Here is a 24,165-nt window from a genome sequence, read left to right as displayed (position 1 = left end):
TGGAATCGTTCAGTATCTAAAAGGCAAAGACACATCTGCTTCAAACCCTTCCCCCGCAGACCCTGAAAATTTTTACATTTTGTATGCGTATAAACACATGCATGAGCTTACATAAAGTGGGGGGTCAAACTGCCCCGTCCAAAAAGGGCTGCCTAGATCGAAATAGCATGCAGACACACATCGTATTTACCCGAATATAAGGCGCATCTGTTTTTACGAAGACATGGGTTCTATATTCCCATATGGAATATGGTAATATTGCTTGTGCAATAGAATCAAATGTAGAACAAACAAATTTGTTTTCACAGTGTTGGCAACAACCTACCATGCAAAGGCAGTATCATCACCATCACAAGATGACAAAGACACTGCATGAACAAGTTTTGCAAATGTGGCTGCGAGATCATATTGTGCTCAACTTCAACCTTCAGTGGTATTCTTGGTCAGTGCTATCATTTTCAATGCAATCACTTTCGAAAAATTTCATGTGGCTCGGCACAGGATGCTTTGGATATGCCAACACATCCAATTCTGCTGCACAAGATTTTGCAAGATGGGTGTCGAGCCAGGCACAGCACTCTATGCAATGCAGCCAAAGAGATAGGTTGCATTGGCCCAACAAAGGATGATGAAAACCATGCCACAAAGATGAAAAAAGAAATGGCTTGCCCCACTGATGGCTGTCAACTTTTCAGCCCCTTTAAAGGGGCCCTGCAACACCTTTCTGAGTTATATTGGAATAGTCTCATTATTGACGTATGACTCTTCACGAGTCATATGCCGCAAAAATTTTTCAAATCCGTCAAGTCTAAGTAGTGTTACCAAATTATAGAGATCACGTTCCGCAGCTTTCTCCCTCAACTCAACGCCGCGAGCGCGCGGAAAGCTGCGCGGGGCGTGAAGGGAGGGAGCGCAGAGGAGCGAGGCTTCGCCCAAGAGCGCCGGCAGAGTTTTTTTCTTCATTTTTTTCTCTCTGGCGTCTGGGCGCAACCACGTGGTCTGTGCCGCCACTTCCGGTCGGCTTTCGTCGTTCTCGTCGAGCAGAGCCGATCGCACTGTGTATCGCGCGTGCTTGAAAACTGCGCGTCAGTTTGGTAATGTTGGGTGTGCACCTCGAACGCCGTAGTGTTTTCATCGCTCTACCAACCATGGAAGTAAACCTGCGCGCTCGTTTGGAACGAATGACAGCTGAGATCGGTTTCGGCCCATACTCCAATACACCGCCTCGTAAGACGGCACTGGCAGACATGCTGGCAGACGACCCCGAAGCGCCGCCATTACCGGACGCCAGCATTGTTATCGGAGACACGCTGCGCCCCTGCCTCGGTCGGTCGTGAGAACGTGCCGACGATGCAGTTCTCAGCTGACGAGGCAACACTCGAACGGCTGCCACTCTCAACGGCAACCGGCGATGGTCAAAAGCACAGAAATATTCACGTTTTCGGCACTGCGCATGGCGAAGAAAACGGAACCACGCAACTACGAGCAGACGAGCTGTCGGTGAGACCGGAAGTGCTAATATTAATGTTTGTTCGGTGTTTTTAACGCGATAACAGAATATAAACATACATATTATCTACTTATTGAACTCAAAATTAACAACAAAAGTAATAATGAGGGTGTTATCGTGATTATAACATCAGCCAATGGTGGAACTGCCGACAATCGTGTCATTTGACCCCCCACTTTATGTAAGCTCATGCATGTGTTTATACGCATACAAAATGTAAAAATTTTCAGGGTCTGCGGGGGAAGGGTTTGAAGCAGATGTGTCCAAAAAGAAATCTCGCAGCTTATATTTTTTAGCACGAGACCTGGCGTAATTAAATAAAAGGCTAACCACGGATGCTGCTGCCAGCAAAGCGACATTTTTGAACTAATCAGGAGCTTCCCCCACCTCTAAACGCATAACTTGTAATCATTTCATTGTTGGGAAAAGTAAAACCCTACAAATCACCATTATCAACTGTGTCGCACATGCCGTCTGCTTACAGACAGCATTGTACAGCCACCACAGTGAAATGTCACAGTTTATCTCGATCTGAGTATCTCCAGGAATACCATGAAAGGTGTGAATTGTATACAACAAAATTGCTGACGTTACATGATTACACTCCTATGGTATCGGCAACAACGCTCGACAAAGTCGAAATACAGGGTCTGTATGAAAAGTCTCGGGAACTATTTTTTCGTGACGTGACTGTACATCCCAGCGACCTCGCATCGCACATGCACTGTGGTGGGAGATGTGACCTTCAAGAAGCACCAAGTGCCAGTTGCCTGCGAGCATTCACTCAGGCTAAATCCTGAAATGTGGAAGATGAAGAACACCGATATATTGAATGTCAATGCGTCTGGATTTGTCTTGTTTTCTAAAGTGTTCACAAAGTGATTAATTTTGTTTCATTTGCTTATTGTTTATGCACAGTGTCGTCAATAGCCCCCGTGTGTACGAACCTGTTACCACTTAAAACACCAGCATTATACACAGGAGTGCTTTACTAATTGAGGAATTAAGCTAAGTCTAGGACACGATTTGTGCCAACACTGGGACATTTTGGAACAAGAGCCCCATGACGTAGAACATCCTCAGTACAATCAACCACTAGTAATTCAAGGGGCCCTGCAACACTTTTTCAGCATGTTTAGAAAACACTGCCAATCGGAAGCCGAGGCTCCTTATAGCGCAGCACGCAGCCTGGAATTTACAATTAATTCTCAAAGTAAGCTAGAAATCATTCCCTCTTCATTCTACAAATGATGCCATATACCCAAATTCATGGCCATCGGCTGATTTGAGCATTGTGGCCTGCACGGTTACTGCGGCTGCTGCGGGTGGCCGCTACGTGCCCAAGCGCGCTCGCGATCACACTGAAAGTAATCCACACGTTCGAAGGAACAAAGAAAAAAAAGTGCTCCAGGTCATGACGCGCACGTGATGCAACTTCTTTCCCCCGTGCCATCCCTCCCTGCTTAGCTTGCAGCGTGTTCGTCAGGACTGAAGAGCGAAAGCAATTACAACGTGCGACAAACCTCTGCAACTCGACTCGTACTTCATGGATTCTAAATTTTTTGCGGCAGTCGATTCGTGAGGCAATAAACTCCTTTAGTGAAGCCATTCGATGATTAGTTTTAAAAATGTTGTACGGCCCCTTTAAACTACCTATGATAAAAAAAAGAAGCTACCTATGACAAAAAATAAGCTACCTACAACAAAGCGCAACCCTTACGCATCACTTAGACAACTCCGGGGACTTTTTTCTCGAGCAAATGGCAAAAGTGGTTTTAGCTGGTGTTCATTGGCCGCATTAGAGTATTAGCTGGTGTTCCGTCGACTCATGCAATGAGACAAAACAAGTCTGGGGAGTTTAAACGAAAAGAAGGCTTTCTTTATTTGCCTTGAGGGGACTTGCCATGAATAGCCTGGTCTGCTTCTACAATGTTGAGTGCTTGTCGCACACTGGGCATGTCGATCATGCTGCCTTCAAACACGAATGCCCCCTGCAAGATAACATGGTGGAAAATGTGTGCTATCTGAACATTCTGCATGCCACATTTGAACACTTTACTTATTCATTTACTTAATCAATCGTACAAGTTCTATTCGTACTGCAGTCTCTGGACTGCAAGTACACAGTAAGTGTACACTACCAATGAATGTGAAATGATAGGTAACAAACTTGCAGACAACACAATGCAGGAAAAAAAAAAGAAAAGAGAACAGAAAATTTCTATCAAATAGATTTACATACTCCATCACAACAGCACAGTCAACTGTTAGGGACATTGTCAGATGGCAACGTCAGCAGAAGTACACTTTTCTCAAATTTTATTTTTAGAGAGTTGAATTTTATTTTTCGATAGAAAAGCACCAAGTCAGTTTATACTGACAAACTAATGTTTAAAAAATTACCGAGAACAAGTTATCTGCTGTGTGCTTTTGCTCAGAAACTGGTGTCTGCACAAAAATAGCGGCTCTTTCTTCAGTAGGATCATTTGGAATGGCATGTGTATTTCATCTTGTGATGCACTGCCAGGTATGACACGGACCGAAAAAACAAGAGACAAAACATGGTGATGCGCAAACTAATAACTTAAGGAGCATAATTAGCTGTTTCACTGTTGACGCGCCCTGGCCATTTGGCTTCTCACTGCGCAGAATGTAAATGCACGGCGATGTTTCATGACACAAAAGTTTTGCCGTGCTCTTTCAATCAGACAGAGAGGGAAATTACCCAAGCGTTTCATATGCACATCAGCAAAGGGTGCGTTATCACTTTATCACTCTCTCTGAAAAAGAAATTAACTTTTTGAAGGCAACCATGTTACCGATACACAACTCATGACACGTGTCACTGGCACTGTTTGACAGGCTGATATGCTTTCTTTTTTTGTGTACCATTTTTCGATTACTGAATTTTCCCCCATTTTCATGTTCCTCCTTTCTTTCTTGTACATCAGTCTGTCCATTCTCGAAACAAAGTAGTTGTTAGTTTGCGCATCACCCTGTGTTGTTTCTTGTTTTTTTCGGTCCATGTCATACCTGGCAGAGCATCACAAGATGAAGACGTACCAACTAGCCCCTAGCATTATTAGCATGTGTATTTCCTTCCAAAAGATTTACGATAAATGCTGTCGTTCCTTATATTTGGATACAGTCAAGTTTTCGTAGTACAATGGAATGGAGGAGATTCACAGAAAAATCAGTTGCCACACAATTTTCGAAATTTTATGTTTGGCACACAAATTAACATGATAAAATGTGATTCGTTTGACCATAGTTGATTAAGAAAATTGGATGATTTAGATTCGTCCTCTAGAATGAGCAAGCATGTTCAAGTAATTGCTGTCGGTGCACATTTTGAACCGTAAGATTTCCAAGTTCTGTATTTCATTATTCTATAAAAATTGTGTCCTAGAGAGTCAGCACTAATTTACCCCTTCAGATGAGATGCCTCGGCAAAATTATTCCCCTGCATAAAGACAATTCTGCGTGTCGTACTAGAATTAAAAGCAGTTTGCCAATTTCTGTTTCTTTTTCTACACATCAGGAACAGAAGTTCCTTAAACGCATTCAGAAGTTTTAGTTTCTGTATTCAATGAGCACAAGCACCTAGATAATTCTGTAGTTTCTAACCTTTCCTTGTTGTTGGTGCTGGTGAAATTCCTTGACAAGGCGCTGTGCTCTGTCGAGCTGAGCGGGGGTTGGGGCAAAGGCCTCCTGGGTTGGTGCTATCTGCGACGGGTGGATCACTTGCTTGCCCGTAAACCCCATGGCTGCTCCCTCCGCACACTGCCGTCGCAACAACTCTTTGTCTGCACAAGAACAAACATGCTTAAGCAGTGTTTTTCAAAGCACTGAAACAGTAGTTTGTTCAGCACAGTCTGGTGAACTCAATGCTTGCGTGCCCCGCTGTGCCCTCCCCTTACTTCCTTGACATCATCACACATGCCAACCAATCAGCAAGTCTTTGTATCACTTCTCCTGCCTCCCACCTCACCGTCTGCAACCTCCTCTCCGTATTCAACCTGCTACCGTATTTATTCGAATCTAGGCCGATAGTTTTTTCGGAATTTCTTTGTATCAATCTCCAGGGTCGGCTTAGATTCGAGGATTTTGAAAAACGCGCCATTTTTCATCGAGAAAAGTGTTGCAAAACTAGCGCCACCTAGACAGTATTGTAGCCGTTAGTAGCCGAGCCAACACCTGGCTTAAGTACGCACGCGAGGCCACCATTTTTATCTTTGTGGCGAGTGTTGAGGAGAGCCGTTCGTCAGTTCGAGTCTCGCTTCGAGTGGGCTGTGTGTGGCGTAGCTCAATGGCACCAAACGAGCGTAGTCATTATAGTGCGGTGTATAAAAAGAAAGTTTTGCTAGGCGCGGAGTCGTCCTCTAACGTTCAAGCCAGGCGGGACTTTGGAGTGGACGAAAAGAATGTTCGTCGCTGGAGGGGCCAACGGGAGAAGCTCTTCGCGTGCGCCGCAACGAGGATGGCTTTTACCGGTCCACGGAACTCTGATCGTGCGCTCTTTCAAGAAGTGCGGCATATCAAATGCACTTGATGGCACCGAGGATTGCACACTGTTTGAGGACAGCAACAAAGAGATCAGCGACGACGACTCGGAATGAGTGCGGCATCTTGATGATGAACCAACTGCTCCGTTTCATCTTCATATTTTCAATAAATGTTTTCTCTTTGTGAATTTTACCCGGCCTACATTCGAGGTAAGGTTTTTTTTTTTTTTTCTTTCGGGCTTCGGACTTTAGGGGGTCGGCTTAGAATCGGAGTCGGCCTAGATTCGAGTAATTACGGTATGTACTACCAAGACTGACCACGACATTTAAATTGGTTCAACACCCAGAAAAAGCTTAACTTAAATAAGATGTCCGTAGGGATGGAGAGAGTGCAAGTAACTTACTTGGCAAGAAATTACAGAAAAAGTTGGTGGTTTGCCGTACACATGCAATAAGGCTTCTGAAAGTTGTCAAAAACGGCAGCTGTCACACTGCACATCTACAGAGGGCACAATAAGCACTTACTTTTCAAGTCTATTGTGACCATGTCAACAGCCTGGAGGCCGTATGCCTTTGCCAACACCACCAGCTGCTGACGTGCCATAAGAACTTCCGTAGCTTCCGGTGTACGACGAGCTCCTGCAGACAGGCACGTGTTTAGGTTTCAGACACAGTGCAATTTATCCGATAGCCACATTACTTAGCCACGAACACTTAAGGCAGCAGTATTTGCGGCCGATTATTTCGTTGTGCACAAATGCTAGTGTAAGAGCTGTGGTGGGGTTCTACTGTTTCTGAAGGCGAGTTTCAGCCTGCGATTAAGGCTAGCAGTTGCTCTGTTTCAGTGTAGCTGGAGTACTTACTGCACGAACAGCAAATCAGCACTCCTAAGAAATGTGAGGTGTCATGATTCCCTATGGGCTATAAAGTACCATTCCAGAGGCACAAGATACTGCAGAGATTTACCGGGAAAGGCATTTTTCTTAGCTCTAAAGAAGGTGTTTCTTATTGTCTTAAAATGAAGTATTTGTGAGGGCATCACCATTTACAGCTCTCTCCTGTACGAAGTCGTGTCCTGCATGTCTCCCTAGTCATCTGCTGAGAGTGAATGAGGTACGTTCTGAAAAGTATTAACGGGATGTGCAACAGATGTGACTCGTTTAAAGAAGTGAGCTGCGAATGAAGAAGTTTTGCAAGTATTTCATTTTAAGTGATGTAGCTATTGTAAATTAACCCCAAGCAGTAGGCAACAGCAGTATTTCAAGTGTTGGTGCAGTACAGCTGTTCTCATAGCTAGCAGGCAACACTATGATGGATAGAGGGACTTCTCTCATTGACCGTGGCTTGTAAACTGGAAATAGCGAATCCCATACAAAGGGGTCTGCATTGCATAATGCAACGTAACATTAAGTGTCATACCTATGGATATGGCACTTAATGAAGCAGATTACAAGCCATAGAAGGAAGCCAACTTTTTCCATTATGCAAATTTTTTTCCTCTCTCAGTTTTCGAATAAAAAAATATGGTTTTGAATGCATTTCATGTGTTTACTTAATGTTCTGATTACACAGAGCAGTTCATAGAAATGGTAATGTGGGAACCTCTTTATCATAACTCAGGAGGTAAAGGATTAATGAAAAAATTAGGAGCCCTTCCCCTATGATCCCCGTAGGAGCCCTTCCCCTACGCACACGCCAAGCGAAGCTTGGTGTGTGCGTGCCTGACCTCTTACTACTTTTCTTCATTTTTTTTTCTTTCTATCGCATTGCACAATGCTCCCTCCTAACTTTTTCCTACCTACCTGCCCGGAACTGGACTTTCCCCACATGCTTAGCAGCGAGGCACTTCTGGTACTACAGGCAACAACGACGGTCGCATGTTCATATCCGGGCAACAATAAAATGTGGCACCATGAAATGACAAGTGTCTTCGATAAAGATCAGACTGCCATATCAGAAGCAGCTGATCACCGACAAGCCCACAATTGAGAGAGCATCAATAACTGGAAAACGGCGCGCACAAATACGCAAGTGCCCGGCGCACCTTCGAAGGCCGCATTTCTGCACACTCGCTGGCACCGAGCTTTTTGAGTACGCCTCCACCACCACCGCCACCGAAATGTGTAACTCATAAGCTTAGCCTGGAAATCGCATTAAAGGGACATCAAAGTGAAACAGTGAATCGGTTTAGATTGGTAAATTGCACTATGAGAACCCTGATGTGACTAATTTCACCACCATAGGTTTATTAATAGAGGAGAAAATCAAGGTCAACGTCTCATTTTAAAATTTTGTGCCGAAATCTCCGCGCTCGACGTCACAGATAACAAAGCGCATTTTTCATATTCTGGCCACATTGGCTCAACGAAATTTCATGGAACTGGGTATGTTACGCCTATGGCCTCCTCAGAGGACAATTTTCTACATTTTTACTCATTAGGAACTACGTAGGACTTAGTAGAACACTGTCAAATCTATGATGTCACGGCGTTTGGTGTGGGTATTTCAAGGTGGCATCACCACCCACATATTCTTTTTGCACGTTTTCTCACTTACCAGGCGTCTTCTCGTGGAAAGCGTGGTGCTTTTGGTATTGTGGAAGAGTATTTCACTCTACAAATATGAGCAAAATCATATGAGCAAAATATGAGCTACAAATATGAACAAAATCGTTTTTCTCTTTAGTGTCCCTTTAAGGGGCACCTACCTATACTGGCCGTGAAGTCATCAGAGCCAAACAGCAGGCCAGCCAATTGCTGGCGGCTGTGAGTCATAGAAGAGGCATGTTGGAGGAGCTGGTGGCAGTTGAGAAGGCCCAGTGCCGTTTCGATGCACACGATGAGCTCGAGTCGGTGTTGCCGCTCGCCCAGGGCCCGCTCCACCTGGTCCCTCACCTGGCATGAGGTGTGGACAGTTCAGCCTCCAAGCACAATGTGGCTCCGATTCTAGCCCTCTGTGCCTGAAGTCGTAGGTATGCGCAGGGATATCAGATAACTAAAGGGCCAGGCAGAAACTGGGGCATCATTACCCACACCCCCAACCCTGCTTTTCAAATGGAGCACTCTGCTACAGACGTTCTCTCTGTAGTGTTTAGCTACAAAGCTGCCATGCATTTTAAGTGAAATTACATTAGAGATTGTGCGATCACAAATGAATAAAAATGACAGCCTTGTAAATATAAGAAAAAAAAAAGACTTTGGTGTTATGCTTGTCCATGAGCACAATCTTGCTAGCAAACCTTTACTTTTCGTTCATATATGTTTTCCTACATCTTCAGAACAATAATAAAGCCTTGCATGCCTGTTGCTAACTAGTGGCTTGACTTGCAAACTGTAAGGATTTATCATAGCACAAAGATGGATGACGTAAGCTAGCACATGAGCCAAAAGTCTATAATGTTGAACAATGACACTTATATTTAAAAAGCTTTCCTTACTACTTTTCATACACAAAAATACTGCACATTCAAATTCATGGAAGCAATAAATTGACACGATTGGTTAAAGGCATTTAGTGTTGCAATTCATTGTTTTCTTAAGGCTCATTCATGCCGGCAACTCACAGCATTCGTGTGACAGAGTTGGTCACACAGCAACCGGTCGCAAGAAGACGTGAATGGTCACTTTCATCAAAAGGTGACTGTGCTGAGTCAATCACTCGTGGCTCGGTTTTTCAATCGTGTGACTAATATATCAAAACTTGTGAATAAATTAGATCTGCAGGAACACAAAGACTGCTTGTTTTACCAGATGGTGCGAGTAGACATCCACAGCACCATTTGGGTTTGGTGATAGGCATGTTACACTAGCTGGTATGAACGTCGGTCGCCGTGAGTCACTTCTCGGTCAGCAGTTGCAGTCGGTCATGCGACCTCTACCGACCACCAGCATGAATGAACTGTTGGAAACATCTGTGCCTCGATGCCGCCTTGACCATTTTTGATGATTTGTACAGAACTGTGGACACCAATCGCTTTTGCTAGTTGTGTCGACTAGCGGCTAAGTGAAGTGCAAGATACATTGACCTTTTGATGAATTGAACCTCCTGCGTAATAAATGCATCTTCTTTTAACATCATTTTACAGTGTACTGTTGAATATAGTCACTTTGCTAAAGGCACTGCCATTTTCGACGAATAGTTTGATGTGCCGCTTCCCGCAAGCCACAACAAAATTATAATTTTTCTTTACTCAACATGAACATAAACAAATGAATCTGCACTGCATTTCTAGCCTGAGATTTGATTCTATTTATGCAAACACAGAGCATGAAGATCTTGAGGATAAATGGATATTTCATTTCAATATGATTAGGAGTAATTACTCTAACGTGCATAACTCAACATGTTGTGACATTATTTTTGTTAAAATAGCATACCCAGTGCCTTGAGATAATTTTGTGTCAATTTGACGCATTTAAAGACAGTTTTTCATAGGTGGCACCTTAAAGGGTTAATGCTAATGACTTACCCAGTCCAGTTGCTTGGTATCTTCCACTTTAGGCACCAGCATTGTGTTGGGCAGCTGAGAAGCCCCAAGGAGGCACCGAATGTCATCCTCTGCGAGGCCCGTGCTCACAGCATTGATGCGCACCGCCAGGTCTCTGCATCCCTGTGGCCGCTCTGCTTTGTCCAGCACACGAGCCACTGTCTCACGTGCTTCTTTCTAAAATAGGACACCATTAGCTTATTTTAATCAACCGAGTAGCTGCAGGGCAAAAGCAACGCCAATTGGTGCCTACACAACTGATTTTGTTATAAGTGAAGGATTACTAACATTAGAAAACTGGGCACCATAGGTTTCCATCCGACTCTCGACTTCTTCATTTCGCTGTTAAAGGTAGTCAGAATTGCTTTTTATTGGAACAGCAATATTGCTATCATTAAGCAGTGGCAGACACTTGAAGCCTACATGCTCACGTAAAGTTTTTAAATTTTTTTTTACACTAGCAAGCTACACATCTAGTCTAATGTCCCTGTACAACAGGGTCTTGAATCTGGATTGGCTTTGTCGCTGTTGTCCCAACATTAATCTTGTCAAGGTTTGCATGAGTATAAATAATCTTTTTATTTTTCTTGCTACACTCATCACGTAAGTACACTTTCCTTTGTTCTAGGGTCTGTTCAAAGCTGTGGCCTTGCTCTGAAGTTAGCACTCCTAACCCGTCACTGACCTCGTTGTGTAGAGTTTGCAGGAGGTATTAGCCACTTGAAATGCATACATACGACTGTAGTGAACTAGAAATAGGATATGTTCTAGTTGACTATACATAAGACACAAATATATGTCCTTCCATGGTAGTTATTACATGGAAGGAGTCCATACCTTCTTATTGGCGGCCACACCATCCTCGCAGTCCAGCACCATGCAGTCAGCATCCAGGCCGAACGCCTTCGTTATCTTTCTCTCATCGCTGCCCGGCACATAGAGAACAGCACGTCGGGGCGTATAATGTCGCAGCGTTGGACTACCACACGGAACCTGAGTATTCTGCAGAAGCTTATGAAGACCATGTGTCCTGTATGGTTAAAAAAAAACGATGAGGAACGGATGACAGGAACATAATGCTACAATAAACACTACGACCACCGAAGTTCAAGCTAGCTTTCAACAAAAAGCTGACATGAGACTTCTATTCGTGAAACTGAATTAATATACACGCACTAATGGGTACGTCGTACGGACGATGAATTAGCGCACTCAAGTATTCTTTATGAAAGCACAAGGTGCAACTTTGCCGCTCAGTACGAGCGATTCACAAGACCGAAACCATCGAGCACAATTGCTGCTTTCGCTTTCAGTTCAACTTTTCGCTGTCGCGCCATTAAAAGGTTGCTACAAGATCGCTGTCGACCGAACGATTATGTCAATCTGCTCGTGTACGTGAGTAGCGCTCGTTGCTGCTGACAGCTGCCGTAGTCACACTGCGAAGCAAAACAAAGTGAAGCTTCACTTCTCGAGGAATCACCTCCGTAGCGCTGCCCAGGTGATCAAGGAAGACGACATGTGGCCCGGCGATTCTTGCTTGCACAAGTGTGTAAAGTGTTAATGAATGAACGAAAATCGCTCTCTACTGTGACAAAATTTGCAAATTACAACGTAGCCAAAAAACGAACACAACGAACTCCTACTGCCACCCGAACAGCAACCTGTAGCCGACACAGGCTGAACAAGTTAGTGCGAACCTATTATTGCAGGTTATGAGATTATGACTTATGAAGCACGCGAGTCTAATGTAGAAAATATGACGAGCAAAGATAAAATAATATTTAAGTTTTTTACGCGGCTTGTGGTCATAAATAAGTAGCTGTTTACTACACGATGACCGCCACAGCATACCTTAAAATGGCGGGCAATTTGATTTTGACTAAAGTGCGACTCGGACGAAACACAAAGTGACAGGGCTTCCTGCTGATAATTGGGAGCTATCTGCAGGCTAGATATGTCGGTTTTAGCTACCCCCTCATACGTGTATGCTTGTGTGTATGTTTAGACTGATCCACGCACCATCAACCGCGTTTGAGTTGAGCACGGCAACGCAGTTGTTCGAACACAGAGACACGCACATACCTCCCCTTCCCTCCCTCGCCCTACCCGAATTGCCTGCGGCTACGTAATGTACCGCCCGCCTGCCATGTCTAGCCTCCTTTCATACAACGTTTTTAAGAGCACTCGAGCCTCGTGCCCTTTTAAAGTGGCACGAGTGGCACCACACGCACTGCGTGCGCAAAGGCTGACGCTTCTGCGCAGCTTTCAGCTCTCGCGGCGCGTGATTTTTGACACGCTCCAGAAATCGCAGGTACTTTGCACAATGAGGGGGTATATATAACGTGTAAAATGATGGTAATGAGCGAAATTACACCTTTCTTTCCACTGCGCTTAGAGCTAAACACCAGCCCGCCTGGCGATTTCTCTGGCCCTTTCTGAAGGACAGCAGTACATATGAAGGTTTCTTGTGGATCCAATACCAGGCTTTCAGAAGTAGCTTCAGTACGCTTCGCGTGTATTATCTATAAGGATTAGTATACGAAGGTAATGTTTCTATGACACACTTTCTCTGGCACTCTCCTGGTCAGTTTCATGTCGTTCAAGTGCTTACTGTAAGGCCTGCGTTATGTATACACACATGTATACGTTATGTATGCACACATGTATACACACTAAACATTATGAATTCAAGAGTTGCTTGTTGGGCAATTTGGTACGTGGTTACACTCGAAGAAAGCCACTAAAACGTGGAAATAAAAAAAAAACAAAAAAAAAACAAAAAAAAACCTGATAGGCAGAAAGCAGAGACAGTGACACAGAGCCACTTCTGTGCCACTGTCTCTGCTTTCTGCCTCTCAGTTTTTCCTATTTCGACGTTTCAGTGGCTTTCTTCGAGTGTAACCATTATGCCGTAAGGCCAAGTCTGAATCGCGATAATAATAAAAAAAAGAGTGCTCGCTGTATATGTGGGCTAAAAATATTAAGGAAATGTTCGACGGCAAAATAAACGTAGAGACGGTATCGATCTTTATTTTGCTCTTGGAGGAATGCGTGTCGTGACGGCAGGCAAAAGCAGTGGCAGCGCTCAATTGAGAAGTTGTTCGTCGAGAGCGAGGTTGGCGAGTCCGGGCTCCTCGTCGTCGGGTCCCAGAAGCCGCAGCAGGAGTCCTAGCTCGGCCACGCCCGTGCTTGGTGGAGTCGTTGGCGACGACACCGACGGTGTCCCAGAATACCTGCCAACAGAGCGTGCATACGTGGTTTAAGTATATGTAAGCTGAAGCGGTGCATCATGAATGCGCAACTCGCGTGGGCCAATATCGAATGCAGAGTACGGACTGTTTCCGGCAGTGCTCGTTTTCGGAAATGAAAGAGGTTAGCGTATGGCTTGTAAGCGATGGAAAAACTATAGGCAACAGAAAGCTAAAGAGCGCGCTGGAGTTCACAAGTGACTGCGACAACCTTAAGGAGAATCGTAAGACTGCCATTGATAGATTCATCGAACTGATTAATAAGAAAATAAACACGTCGAAACATTGCCGATGAGCGCAGCCAATTGAGCCATGCGCACTACGTTTCTGGAAATACATCTGGGGATAGGACCACTCAGAGGAAGCGCGGGAACAGAAATAACCTGTGGCCACGTCCAATGACAGCCGAGTCGAAATACAATGCGGCATTAGCGCGACCGGCAAATCCACGTGAGACCGAAGCGATGTATAGCCTGAACAAGTCCAGCCTATCCAAATGCGGATGCTGAGATTGGAGTATGCACAGGCGCATAACAAATATCTGTAAAATTCAGTGGTATCGGATGCACGCAGCGTATAAGCTAAAGTTCGAGGGGAAAGCCTCATGTGACTTGGTGATGAGAAAGGACGTATAGCTGCAGAATTTTTTTTCGGAGAGGGGGGAGTGATATACCATTTCGCTGGTTGCGCCGCTGATGATGAGGGAAGAGAGTTGCCGTGCGGAGTGACTATGACTACGTTGATGAGAAGCAATCGATTGAGGGGATGTCTTGAAGCGCTGTCGAAGAATACTGCAAGGAATATTACTAGATGTGTTGCTTATAAATGTATGCAGAAGGCCATACAGGACAGCAACATTATATATGCTGAAGAGATCGATCGAGATGTTTAACGGAACGAACGGATAACATAAAACAAACAATAAACGAACGAATTACGTGCGTACAGTAGCCCGCGGCAGTACCCTATATATAGATAGTATGCGGCGCCCCTTCGCGATGACCGTTCAAGCGGCGTATGAACGAGTATATACACTTGCATGTTAGTGCCCAAAGCTGGCCGAGTGCCAGAGGCCTCTCCGTTGTCGCCAACCACGAAGCTCCTCTCGGATAGCAGGAAGCCCCCCGGAGCCCATTCCCTGCAACGACAGGGTTATGTAAAGCAGCGCTTGTGCCTCGTTCACGGAGGACGCGCGCACTTGATCATTCCTGGGCGCGGGCCTCCCGCTGGTGGAGTTGCAAGTACGGCAAGTTGGCCATTCGGCCGCTGTGCGCCACTTCGAAGCAGCACCGACACCTGCGTCAGAGAGACGTGATTAACCTTCATACGCTCTGTGTGCTGTCACGTATCAGAGCGACAGCCGGGGGCCCGCAAACAATTGAGCGCCTTACATTCGCGCGCGCGGCACATGTATTTTCTCAAAGTATACTGCCGTTTAAAAAAAAAAGTAACTTAGGCGGGTTATGAAAAAATACCATGTACCGGTACGTATAAACGATGTCATGCCACTGAAATGACCGAATGAAAACAGGTAGACAAAACGCTTTCAGTTCGTATACGATGTATCTTATATATAGGAACGAATGTCCATCAGCTCATAAAAGCAAAAAGCGCAGACTCGCACATTATGGTCCTGTTTGGCGTCAAGTTCGGTATCAGCAGAGTCCTTCAAAGCATTGAAGGACTCTGGTATCAGCAATAGTGTCATTACATCGCCGGTTTCCTTCCTGCAGCTCGTTCGCTGAAGAACCGCAGGTTCGCAATAATTGCCATAAATCATGCTTCAACCACGAATGATACAGCTCTCATGCTTATACTTTGATAGCGAAAGAACAGTGGGTGTGGGGAAACAAGATCCCTAACGCCAAGTTCGTAAGTTCATGCGTGCGCGTGTGCTGAAATCGGCCCCAACAAGGCGACACGCACCCGAACACGCAGATCCTGGTAGAAGCGGAGCAGGGAATAGCGTGCCCGCTGCAGGCTAGCCAAGTCCAGGGGCTCCAGATGCTGCGCATGCAGTGTTCAGGAAACAATGCTTGTGAGCCCGACACTGACTGATGACTGTGTCAACCTAGAGTTACTGTATATGCTACCTAAAGATATACAGTAACTCTATGTCAACCGGCCGCGTGCTGCCATCTTGAGCTCTATAGCAAAAGGACGTTAGCCCATATCCACCATCGGGCGGTTAATTAATTTTCGAAGTTGCTCATGAGTTGCCGTTTTCAGGCCTGCATGGTCCCTCAAGCGCGACGATTTGATCGAACTAAAAACGTCAGTGCGCATCCGTTGATAAGGTACGTATAGAGCTTTCGAATAGCGTACGCAAAGCTTTGCGTTGGCTTTTAGCGCAACTGCGCATGCGTCGTACGCTAACCGCTTGCGGGCTCCCGTTAAGTGACGGAAATAGCGGGCCGCAGGGGCGTAGCCAAGGGGGGGGGGGGGTTGGGGGTTCAAACCCCCCCCCCCGAAATTTTTCAGTTTTGCTTGCGTATATATACACGCACACATACAAACGCACGCACGAACATACATAAAGTAAGGTTGAACCCCCCCCCCCCCCCCCCCGAAAAAAATTTCTGGCTACGCCCCTGGCGGGCCGCAAGCGCTAACGCTAACTTAGCGTACGCTATTCGAAAACTCCCTATTAATTACAGTATGCACAAACCAATTCCACATGTGAACTTAAGTAACAAACCTTATTCGTAACATGCCACCCTGCGTACACCGTGTATACTCACTACACACAGTTGCACCCGACAATGTGAAGCAACTGCCAGTATTGCCAATAAATCGATTAAAAGGAAGGAATTACGATCAATACCGCACGGTGTGGTTTGAGACGATTGAACAAAAACGCAGTGCTGGCGTCCTTTGGGTTTGCGCTTTGCGCGGCATATATAAAACAGGCCGCAAGTCGCTGCACAGTGTACGTTTTTCGCAATATGCGTTTCCCAAATATGACGTCTTTGACTAAAGCCGCGGCCGGGCGTGAATGACAGTTCGGCGTCGAGAGGCTCCTCATCATCCAATCATCGCCACCGAAGCGCGGCTGTCAATGCTTGACGTGATTGATGGCGGACAACGCTGACCTTCTGGACGGCCGTAGCCACATGACAGGCTGATCCGCCTGGTCCGGCCGCTTCTAGGTGCTTGAGCGTGAGTGGCAGCAGGTCGCGGGGACTGGAGCACGCCCACAGCTGGTACTTAACCACCATGCACATCAGGTCGTACAGCTGCACGCATGCGCAGAGAACGCAACGCGTCCATCGACATAAATGTCATGCGTGACACTTCCGCCGGCTCCTGATCTGCGACTGAGCGAATACGTCGCGATGCCTTTACTATAAATCATTTTATTCCCAAATTGGACTGGGAGCAAGGAAAGACGGTAAACACACTATACGCGCAGTTTGTTGCCCTTGACAAGTGCGTGATTCTCTATACACAATTTAACACGTGCATGAACTTTTTGCCGCGAACATGCTAAAAGCTCGTTAATACCTGGGCATGTCGATATAATCCGGCAGTTCTCGCCATACCCAACCCCATCCAGTCCCAATGGAAGGCTCCGCTGCTCAGCAATCTGGGCGATCAGCGACAGCTTGCGAACGGGGCTCGCGCAGCAGCTAATGTCTCAGAAGCGCTGGACAAAGAGCTCCTTCCGCTGGGTACGAAATTAACTTAAATTATTTTCCAATGAAGTACTGTCACCTTATATGAGTACTGATGACTGCGCACTGTTTAAAAGTTGTGCCATTCAGTGTTACAGGCTAAACCGCTGCGCGCCATGCTTGTACACATGCCATACAGTCCTTCCATTATATTGAACGTGCGCATTGTCAGAGGCATGATGACCAAATCGCCGCGGTCGTTCCCACCAAATAATCAGGACTGTGCAAGAGGTTCTGCAGGTAAAAATGTTTCAACTTGAGTAGAAGGGCACCACCACTCTTAGCGGCAGTTCTCACTATGTCAACCCCGACCGTTCTGAATTAATTTTGCTGCGCGCTTAGTTTTCTGGGCTGAGAAAGTCCATCACAAGAGGACTTCATTCCTGCAGCTGACGTCTCCGTGAGGCAACTGAAACAAAGTATCATTCTAAGAGGCAACATTCAAGAACGTATAAAAATACAGGCTGCAGCAGGAGATACCAGACGTACGCTGCGTATACTGCAGCGTTTAACTCATGTAATCTTCACTTTTAACAGCGGAGCTTGGAGTAGCGCCGTTTGTCGACCGCACAAAACTGGCGAAGCAGGGGAGAGCGAAGCTAAGAGAGGAGGAAAGCCGAGTATAGCTATGCAACGCAACGGTAGGAGAGGTGGAGGAGAGTAAATGCATAGTGAGGCTGAAAAAGAGTGATGTGAAAGGAAGAGCAAAAAAGAGGAGAGGAGAGGGTAAAACCTAGCCTAGCCGTGTATAGTATAGTATAGTATAGTATAGTATAGTATAGTATAGTATAGTATAGTATATAGTATAGTATAGTAAAGCAAGGGGTGGGAAAGAGAAGTGAGGGTGGGGAGAGAAAGGAGAGGGAACGGAGGAGAGAGAGTATAACATAGTAACACCATTTTCCGGACGCGCTCAAGCGCCGCCATCTTGGACTGATAATGTTGCAGTTTTGTATCCGCATCAAATAAACAAACAGTGCTACAGTGAACTAGCACCCACGAAATCGCTTGGGCCGGTACATTCAACGTTTCATGGCCATCATCATTTCATATTACGACGTAGAAAACCGGCAAAACAATCGCTTATCAGCCCAAGATGGCGGCGAGTTGGAGGTTACAGACATGCTAGGGAAGGCCACCAGCTCCTCAGTCTTCGCAGCACTAGCGTATAGCTACCGCAGTCTCTTTCCCGTCACAAGGCACTCCGTGTGCGTGATATGGGTCGACCCTTACAGGTCGGCGAGACTCACCTTGTCCATGCTAGCGGGACTAAGTCGCATGACGGATGTGTGCGTCAGCTTCTCGAAGAGCGAGCGCAGCGCCCGAGCAGAGTAGAGCGGCTGAGGCCGGAAAAGCTCGTCGATCAGCCGTCCTCCAAACATGGCCGCCACGATGTCAGACATCACTGCGGCGCCCGCGGTTGTTGATAGCTATAGACTGAAAATGCGAGCGATGTGATCACTGCAGTTTAAAACTGAAATTGCGGTGACATGACCTGCGTGTTCCAGTTCATGTTGTACCTCGAAATATTCGCACGCAAGACACCATGTCCATGCCTATAGGTTTGCACAGGGTTCCCCCATTGGGGGGGGGGGGGGGGGCAAAGGAAATAGCTTTCTCTGGCTCACATTGCCCCCCCCCTCCCGTTGGTCAAGGCCGAAAGACAACATGCGTCACAATTGATGGAAAAAATGAAAATTAAGCAATGACGTGCTTCTCACAATGGCCTGCCTTTGGTCCCCGGCTTTCCGGGAGTAAAGGAGGGAAGTAAACAGTTCTTGGAATGAAACATCAAGGGCTTTCGGTCGTCATTATCGACGAAAACCTGCGTGGCCATAACCCCGCTCTTTAAACAATGACGGGACAGGTCCGACTGAGTAAAGGAATGTCCCCCCCCCCTTTTTTTTTACTGGCCACGCCTATGCTCGATATATTCGAGGTGTTGGATTCTACGCGTACACTTCACCGGTTCGAGCTTATTTTTTCTCGAAGCAATAACAGTAATCGATGTTGCGAGTCTGATTTCTTTAACATTTCCTGTAGTTTGATTGTTGTAGTAATACCGCGACATACTGTATCTGAACCGCAACTCGTAATGGGGCGGATAAGCGAGAGGAATGCTGATCTTTACAGTACGTGTATAGTTGCCCGAAAGAAAACAAGAAAAAAAAAATAAACATCTGACACAGAAGACAGCGTTCTTTCTGCACATATAGCGATGCCAACAACGGTGAGCACTCCAAGAAACACAAAATGTATCAATTTAGTTACATAAGTTACAGTCATCGTGATCTCTGGAATACTGTTTGACAGGTTGCCATTAGGTGAAAGATGGTTCAGATATGTCCGAGTTTGTATGCAGCGCGAACACATGAGAGCGTGAATCCATAGATCGTTCACAAACATGGTGGGAGCGCGCTTGTGGCTTTCTGAATTTGTTAGCTGTGAGACCAGCATAAGCGTGCGCAGGGATGCCCTTCAGAGGTGTTCCGGAAAAAACGTCCCCGGAAAAAATGTCCCCGGAAGATACGTCCCCTGAATAAACGTCCCCGGAAAAAATGTCCCTGGAAAAAATGTCCCCATTTGCGTTGTCGGAAAAAACGTCCCCAGACGGGACCATCGAACGTTGCGCCTTCCTGTCGCCTATTCTTTATTTCTCAAAGCAAAAAAAAAAAAAAAAGGATATGCGCGAAGATTGCAGTTTGCTGAAAGAATACAGACGCCATAAAGACATATCAACTTCAGCCACACGTCAATAACTATTTCTGAAAAAGTGTATCCGGATGGTATTATATGCGACTTTGAGAAGGCGACCATGAATGCTGTAAAAGCAGTTTATGGAGACGACGTCACGATAAAGGCGTGTTTCTTCCACCTGTGCCACAGCACCTGGCGAAGCCAAAGTACCAGCTGACAACATAGTTCGTCTGCGGCGAACACCTCCCACTTACCCCCCTCCTATGTGGAACGCCTACTCGGCCTGGGCACAGGACGGAGAATCATGCGGAGGACTGGAACAGAAGGCTGGGAAGCATCGTGGGCCACAGCCGCCCAACAGTGTGGATGGCCATTGATGCCTTGCGCTCAGAAGAAGCCACAGTGACGTTGAAGATGGCCCAGTCTTGAGTGGGTGCATCCCCAAAGAAGAGGAGCAAATCAGCGGTCACGGCCATGCAGCAGCGTGTTCATAACCTATGTGAGGACTATACTGCCGGGAAGACGAAAGTTGAAGATTTCCTGACGGCTATTGGACATACGATTCGGTTTTAATTTCATTTGTTTTCGAGCAAAATGTGGCCGAAAATTTGAGAATTGTAGAATAAAGAATACCGTGTTTTGTCAAGTGAGTTCGCACAAGATTGGTTTTTCGGTTAATTTTTCACTTGGGGACTTTTTTTCCTAGAGAGCAATGCCAGAGGGGACGGTTTCTTCCGGGGACGTTTTTTCAGGGGACGTATCTTCCGGGGACGTATATTCCGGGGACGTTTTTTCCTACACCCCTTCAGAGGGGGGGGGGGGGAGGGGGGGGCGAAGGCGGGCGAAGGTTCATCACAGCGCCTCCCCTCGCTATAAGTCAATGTATGGGGCAGACTTTGCGCCCCCCCCCCCCCTCTTAGGTGAGTATCTATAGGGGAGGGGCGGCCGCCCCCCTGCGCACGCCTATGGAGACCAGGCTCAGAGCTTTTGTTCTGTAAAATCCCTGTCGCCAAGTCTGCTCAGGAAACGCTGCAGAGCCTGGCCTTGTTTATCGAAGCCGGAACGATGGCACAGGAGATGATCGATGGTCTTCTCACATGTACACTTAGCGCGGACGGGTGAATAAGCCATTCCTGTGCGATAGCTATATATAAATATGTATACAGGTGTCTAAAGGCGTGAGACTAATTTTGGATGTTCTGACTCCTGAGTTAGCATACGAGCGTTTCTAATTGCTCACGGGAGTTGAAATGCTGGCTTGTTGGCAAGGGCGTCCGCAGAACTTTTTGGAGGGGGTGCATCCACGGGGTTTGGGGAGGGGGGGACGTTTTTATTACTGCAGTGACATGACCGGCAAGATTAGTCATTAGTGTGTAATAACGTGCAAAGATGGCTGATGATAATGAAGGCTGTTTTACTCGGATATACGGACCCTAAATGTGCTAACCAACGCGTGTAGCTTATTGCTACTGCATAGATTATCCGAAATTCCAGGGGGGGGTAGGGGCAGCCGCCCTCTTTGCACCCCCCTCTGAATGTCCATGCTCGTTGGTATCCCACCTTCGATAGGTTTTCCGTAGCGCGAGTAAAAAACAGGACAAAAGAAGACACACACGCAGCACCGTGTGTGTCTTATTTTGACCTGTATTTTACTCGCGCTAAAGGAAAACCAATCGCGACTAAAATTCTCCCCTTCAGGGAAAAAAAGATCGAGCTACGAGATTAACGAGTACTTCTAGGTCAAAAATTGCATGCGGATATCAGCATGACACATGGACAACACAATCCCTAATGGATATCATTTTTCTTGCAGTGTAGGAGGCACCTGCTGAGAACATATTACTGAAGTTGGCGAATTGCAGTATGGCGCATCCTATATACAGCTGCTATCCAAAGAGTAATATCGGTGTTACAATACTGGCAATACTCCTCGAGCACCTTCTTCGCCTCAAAATTACGATAAACATGCAGGAGCCCGCAATAGGGCAAGTCATTGGTCAAAGCCCAAAACATAAGAACGTGTGATGAAGTACAGGCTATGATGAAGATTATACGAGCAACTCGGCACGGTAACGAAATCTGACTCTAAGCCACAAGGGCTTGGCCGCGCCATATTAACAGCAGAGCTGTTTAAGCCGGCCGTAAAAACTTTGGTGTCCGCAGAAAACCACAGGCGGGTACGCGCCACAGAGAGACAGAGAAAGAATAGAGAGAAATAAAGGGAATAAAGACATAAAAATATAGAAGGACAAAGAGAGAGAAAGAAACAGACACGAAAAAGAGAAAAAAAACAGAGAGCAAAACACAAAGAGAAATAAAGATAGAAAGAGCGAGAAAGAAGAAAAAAAGAAATAGAAAGCAACAGATACAAAAAATAGATACCAAGAAACAGGGAGAAAAGGAAAGAAAGAGAAGATAGAAAGGAAAAAAAAATAGACAAGGAAAGCCACCCGCAGCTCCGCTCTTCAGGCTTGGCACCACGATAGCGCTAAGTTGCCATAATTCTTTTTTTTATCCATATCTTCAAATCTGAAAAGTGAGGAGTATGGTAATATTTTTGTATATATTTGGAGGTCACAGAGTTTAGCGCAGTATGAGAATAAGTACGAAATGCAGCCTTGGTATGATATGAAACTGAGAGGACTTGAGATTTTGTCGTAGACTGCAAGTATTCGAGGATCCTGAAGATATGCATGAAGCAGAGATGAATTTCTACCCTTGGGATTGAAACCTTCGATCGTCTATGCGTATAACAATTCGCCAGCACTAACTCCTATAGGTCTGCATTTTAAGAACACTAACGAAGTCATACAGCCACAGTAACACAAGGTATTTCTACGGTATATCGCTGTCGGAACTATATAGTATAGATCTCAGTCTCCGTTACGGTTATGCTTTAACATTAACGCAAGGCGCATGTCCTTTCTAAGTGAGAGGCTTATTAGACATAGGATGCAAGGATGGTGAAATTTGAGTTCGCTCACATATCTGACAAGTCGCCGGAGCACCTACCTGCTTTCCAGGCATGCGCCTGCCATAAAAAGCAACCATAAAAAGCAATTAGAGCAACACTCGAGAACATGTATAAATTGCTTTACTGTGCCCCCTTTCGTTTCGCAAATAGAAAAATACCGTTCAAACAAGTCCGAACGCCATCTCTGCCACATCACTTTCGTGCGTCTGCTGATCAATTATGCAAGTCGCATTAGCGTCCTCACAACCACACGAACGAATCACATCGCTCACAGAAGCAAACAACGACGGGCGAATGCTAGTCGTTCACGAAGGCTCCAAAGTACTCCATGGTTTGTACAGTCGGTTTATGAGCGGGCCGATCGGCGGCCCATTACCCTGATTTGTTCCATTGTCGCTATGTCCAAAGCATCCACTAATCGTCTACGGCAGACTGCGTCGGCGAGAGTAGCCCGGTTTTGTGCAGCGAGGCTGCGGAACAGCGACCGCACGAGCGATATGTGAGGTCTCTGTCCAAAGCTTGGTTCGTGGCGGGCCGTTGCGGTCTGTTTGGGGCGCGCTCTCTGGGAAACACGCGAGGCAGCGTTCGACGTGCGCTCAACGAGCCGAACCGCGTCGAACCACCGGCAAAGCGGCACGTACCTCGCTGCGCCTTGTCCGCGTCTATCCGCTGCGCCTTGAGCCTCTGGCTCAGGATGTAGAGCATCTCGCCGCCCATGTTCACGTAGAGCAGCGGCAGCGCGCGGAGCGCCATGTTTCCAGCCTCCGAAAGAAGTTAGTATACACTGAGTCTCGTGCCTGTGGCAACGGCACGATCGATGGCGACCCGCGTCACACGAGACGCTCGTCGTTGGAGGTCCAGCACACGGGCATCGACCACTCGCCGGCCGCGGCGACGCAGGTGCACCTGGGCGGCGGCACGCACGTCGAGCACTCGCTGGGCGGCGCGGGGCCCGCTCCGCCACCCCGAAGGCTGGACGCCGCGCCGAACGGCAGCCTGCAGCGGCCGAACGTGCCGCCAACGTTGCGAGGGCCGAGCGACCAGCTCGGGTCCAGGAGGTGTGTAGCGGCC

General features: G+C 46.5%; 2 protein-coding genes across 2 annotated transcripts; both read right to left on the bottom strand.

Moving 5' to 3' along the window:
- Positions 1 to 3,367: 3,367 nt before the first annotated feature.
- Positions 3,368 to 12,210, bottom strand: LOC119396769 (citramalyl-CoA lyase, mitochondrial). Its single transcript, XM_037664092.2, has 7 exons — positions 11,982 to 12,210; positions 11,339 to 11,531; positions 10,484 to 10,678; positions 8,723 to 8,909; positions 6,541 to 6,654; positions 5,138 to 5,316; positions 3,368 to 3,501 (listed from the first exon to the last, which is right to left on the bottom strand). The coding sequence occupies exons 1-7, from the start codon at positions 12,017 to 12,019 to the stop codon at positions 3,391 to 3,393; spliced, it is 1,017 nt and encodes a 338-aa protein (XP_037520020.1). The 5' UTR covers positions 12,020 to 12,210; the 3' UTR covers positions 3,368 to 3,390.
- A 1,376-nt stretch (positions 12,211 to 13,586) lies between these two features.
- Positions 13,587 to 23,877, bottom strand: LOC119396768 (protein OSCP1). Its single transcript, XM_049416631.1, has 7 exons — positions 23,736 to 23,877; positions 18,674 to 18,828; positions 16,842 to 16,985; positions 15,676 to 15,756; positions 14,948 to 15,045; positions 14,783 to 14,887; positions 13,587 to 13,734 (listed from the first exon to the last, which is right to left on the bottom strand). Exons 1-7 carry the CDS (start codon positions 23,845 to 23,847, stop codon positions 13,587 to 13,589), a joined length of 843 nt encoding a protein of 280 aa, XP_049272588.1. The 5' UTR covers positions 23,848 to 23,877.
- Positions 23,878 to 24,165: the final 288 nt, after the last annotated feature.

Source organism: Rhipicephalus sanguineus, chromosome 6 (genome assembly GCF_013339695.2).
Source record: "Rhipicephalus sanguineus isolate Rsan-2018 chromosome 6, BIME_Rsan_1.4, whole genome shotgun sequence".
NCBI lineage: Eukaryota > Metazoa > Arthropoda > Arachnida > Ixodida > Ixodidae > Rhipicephalus > Rhipicephalus sanguineus.
Note: the sequence above shows the minus strand (reverse complement) of the source record. Positions and strands in the feature narration are given on the sequence as shown.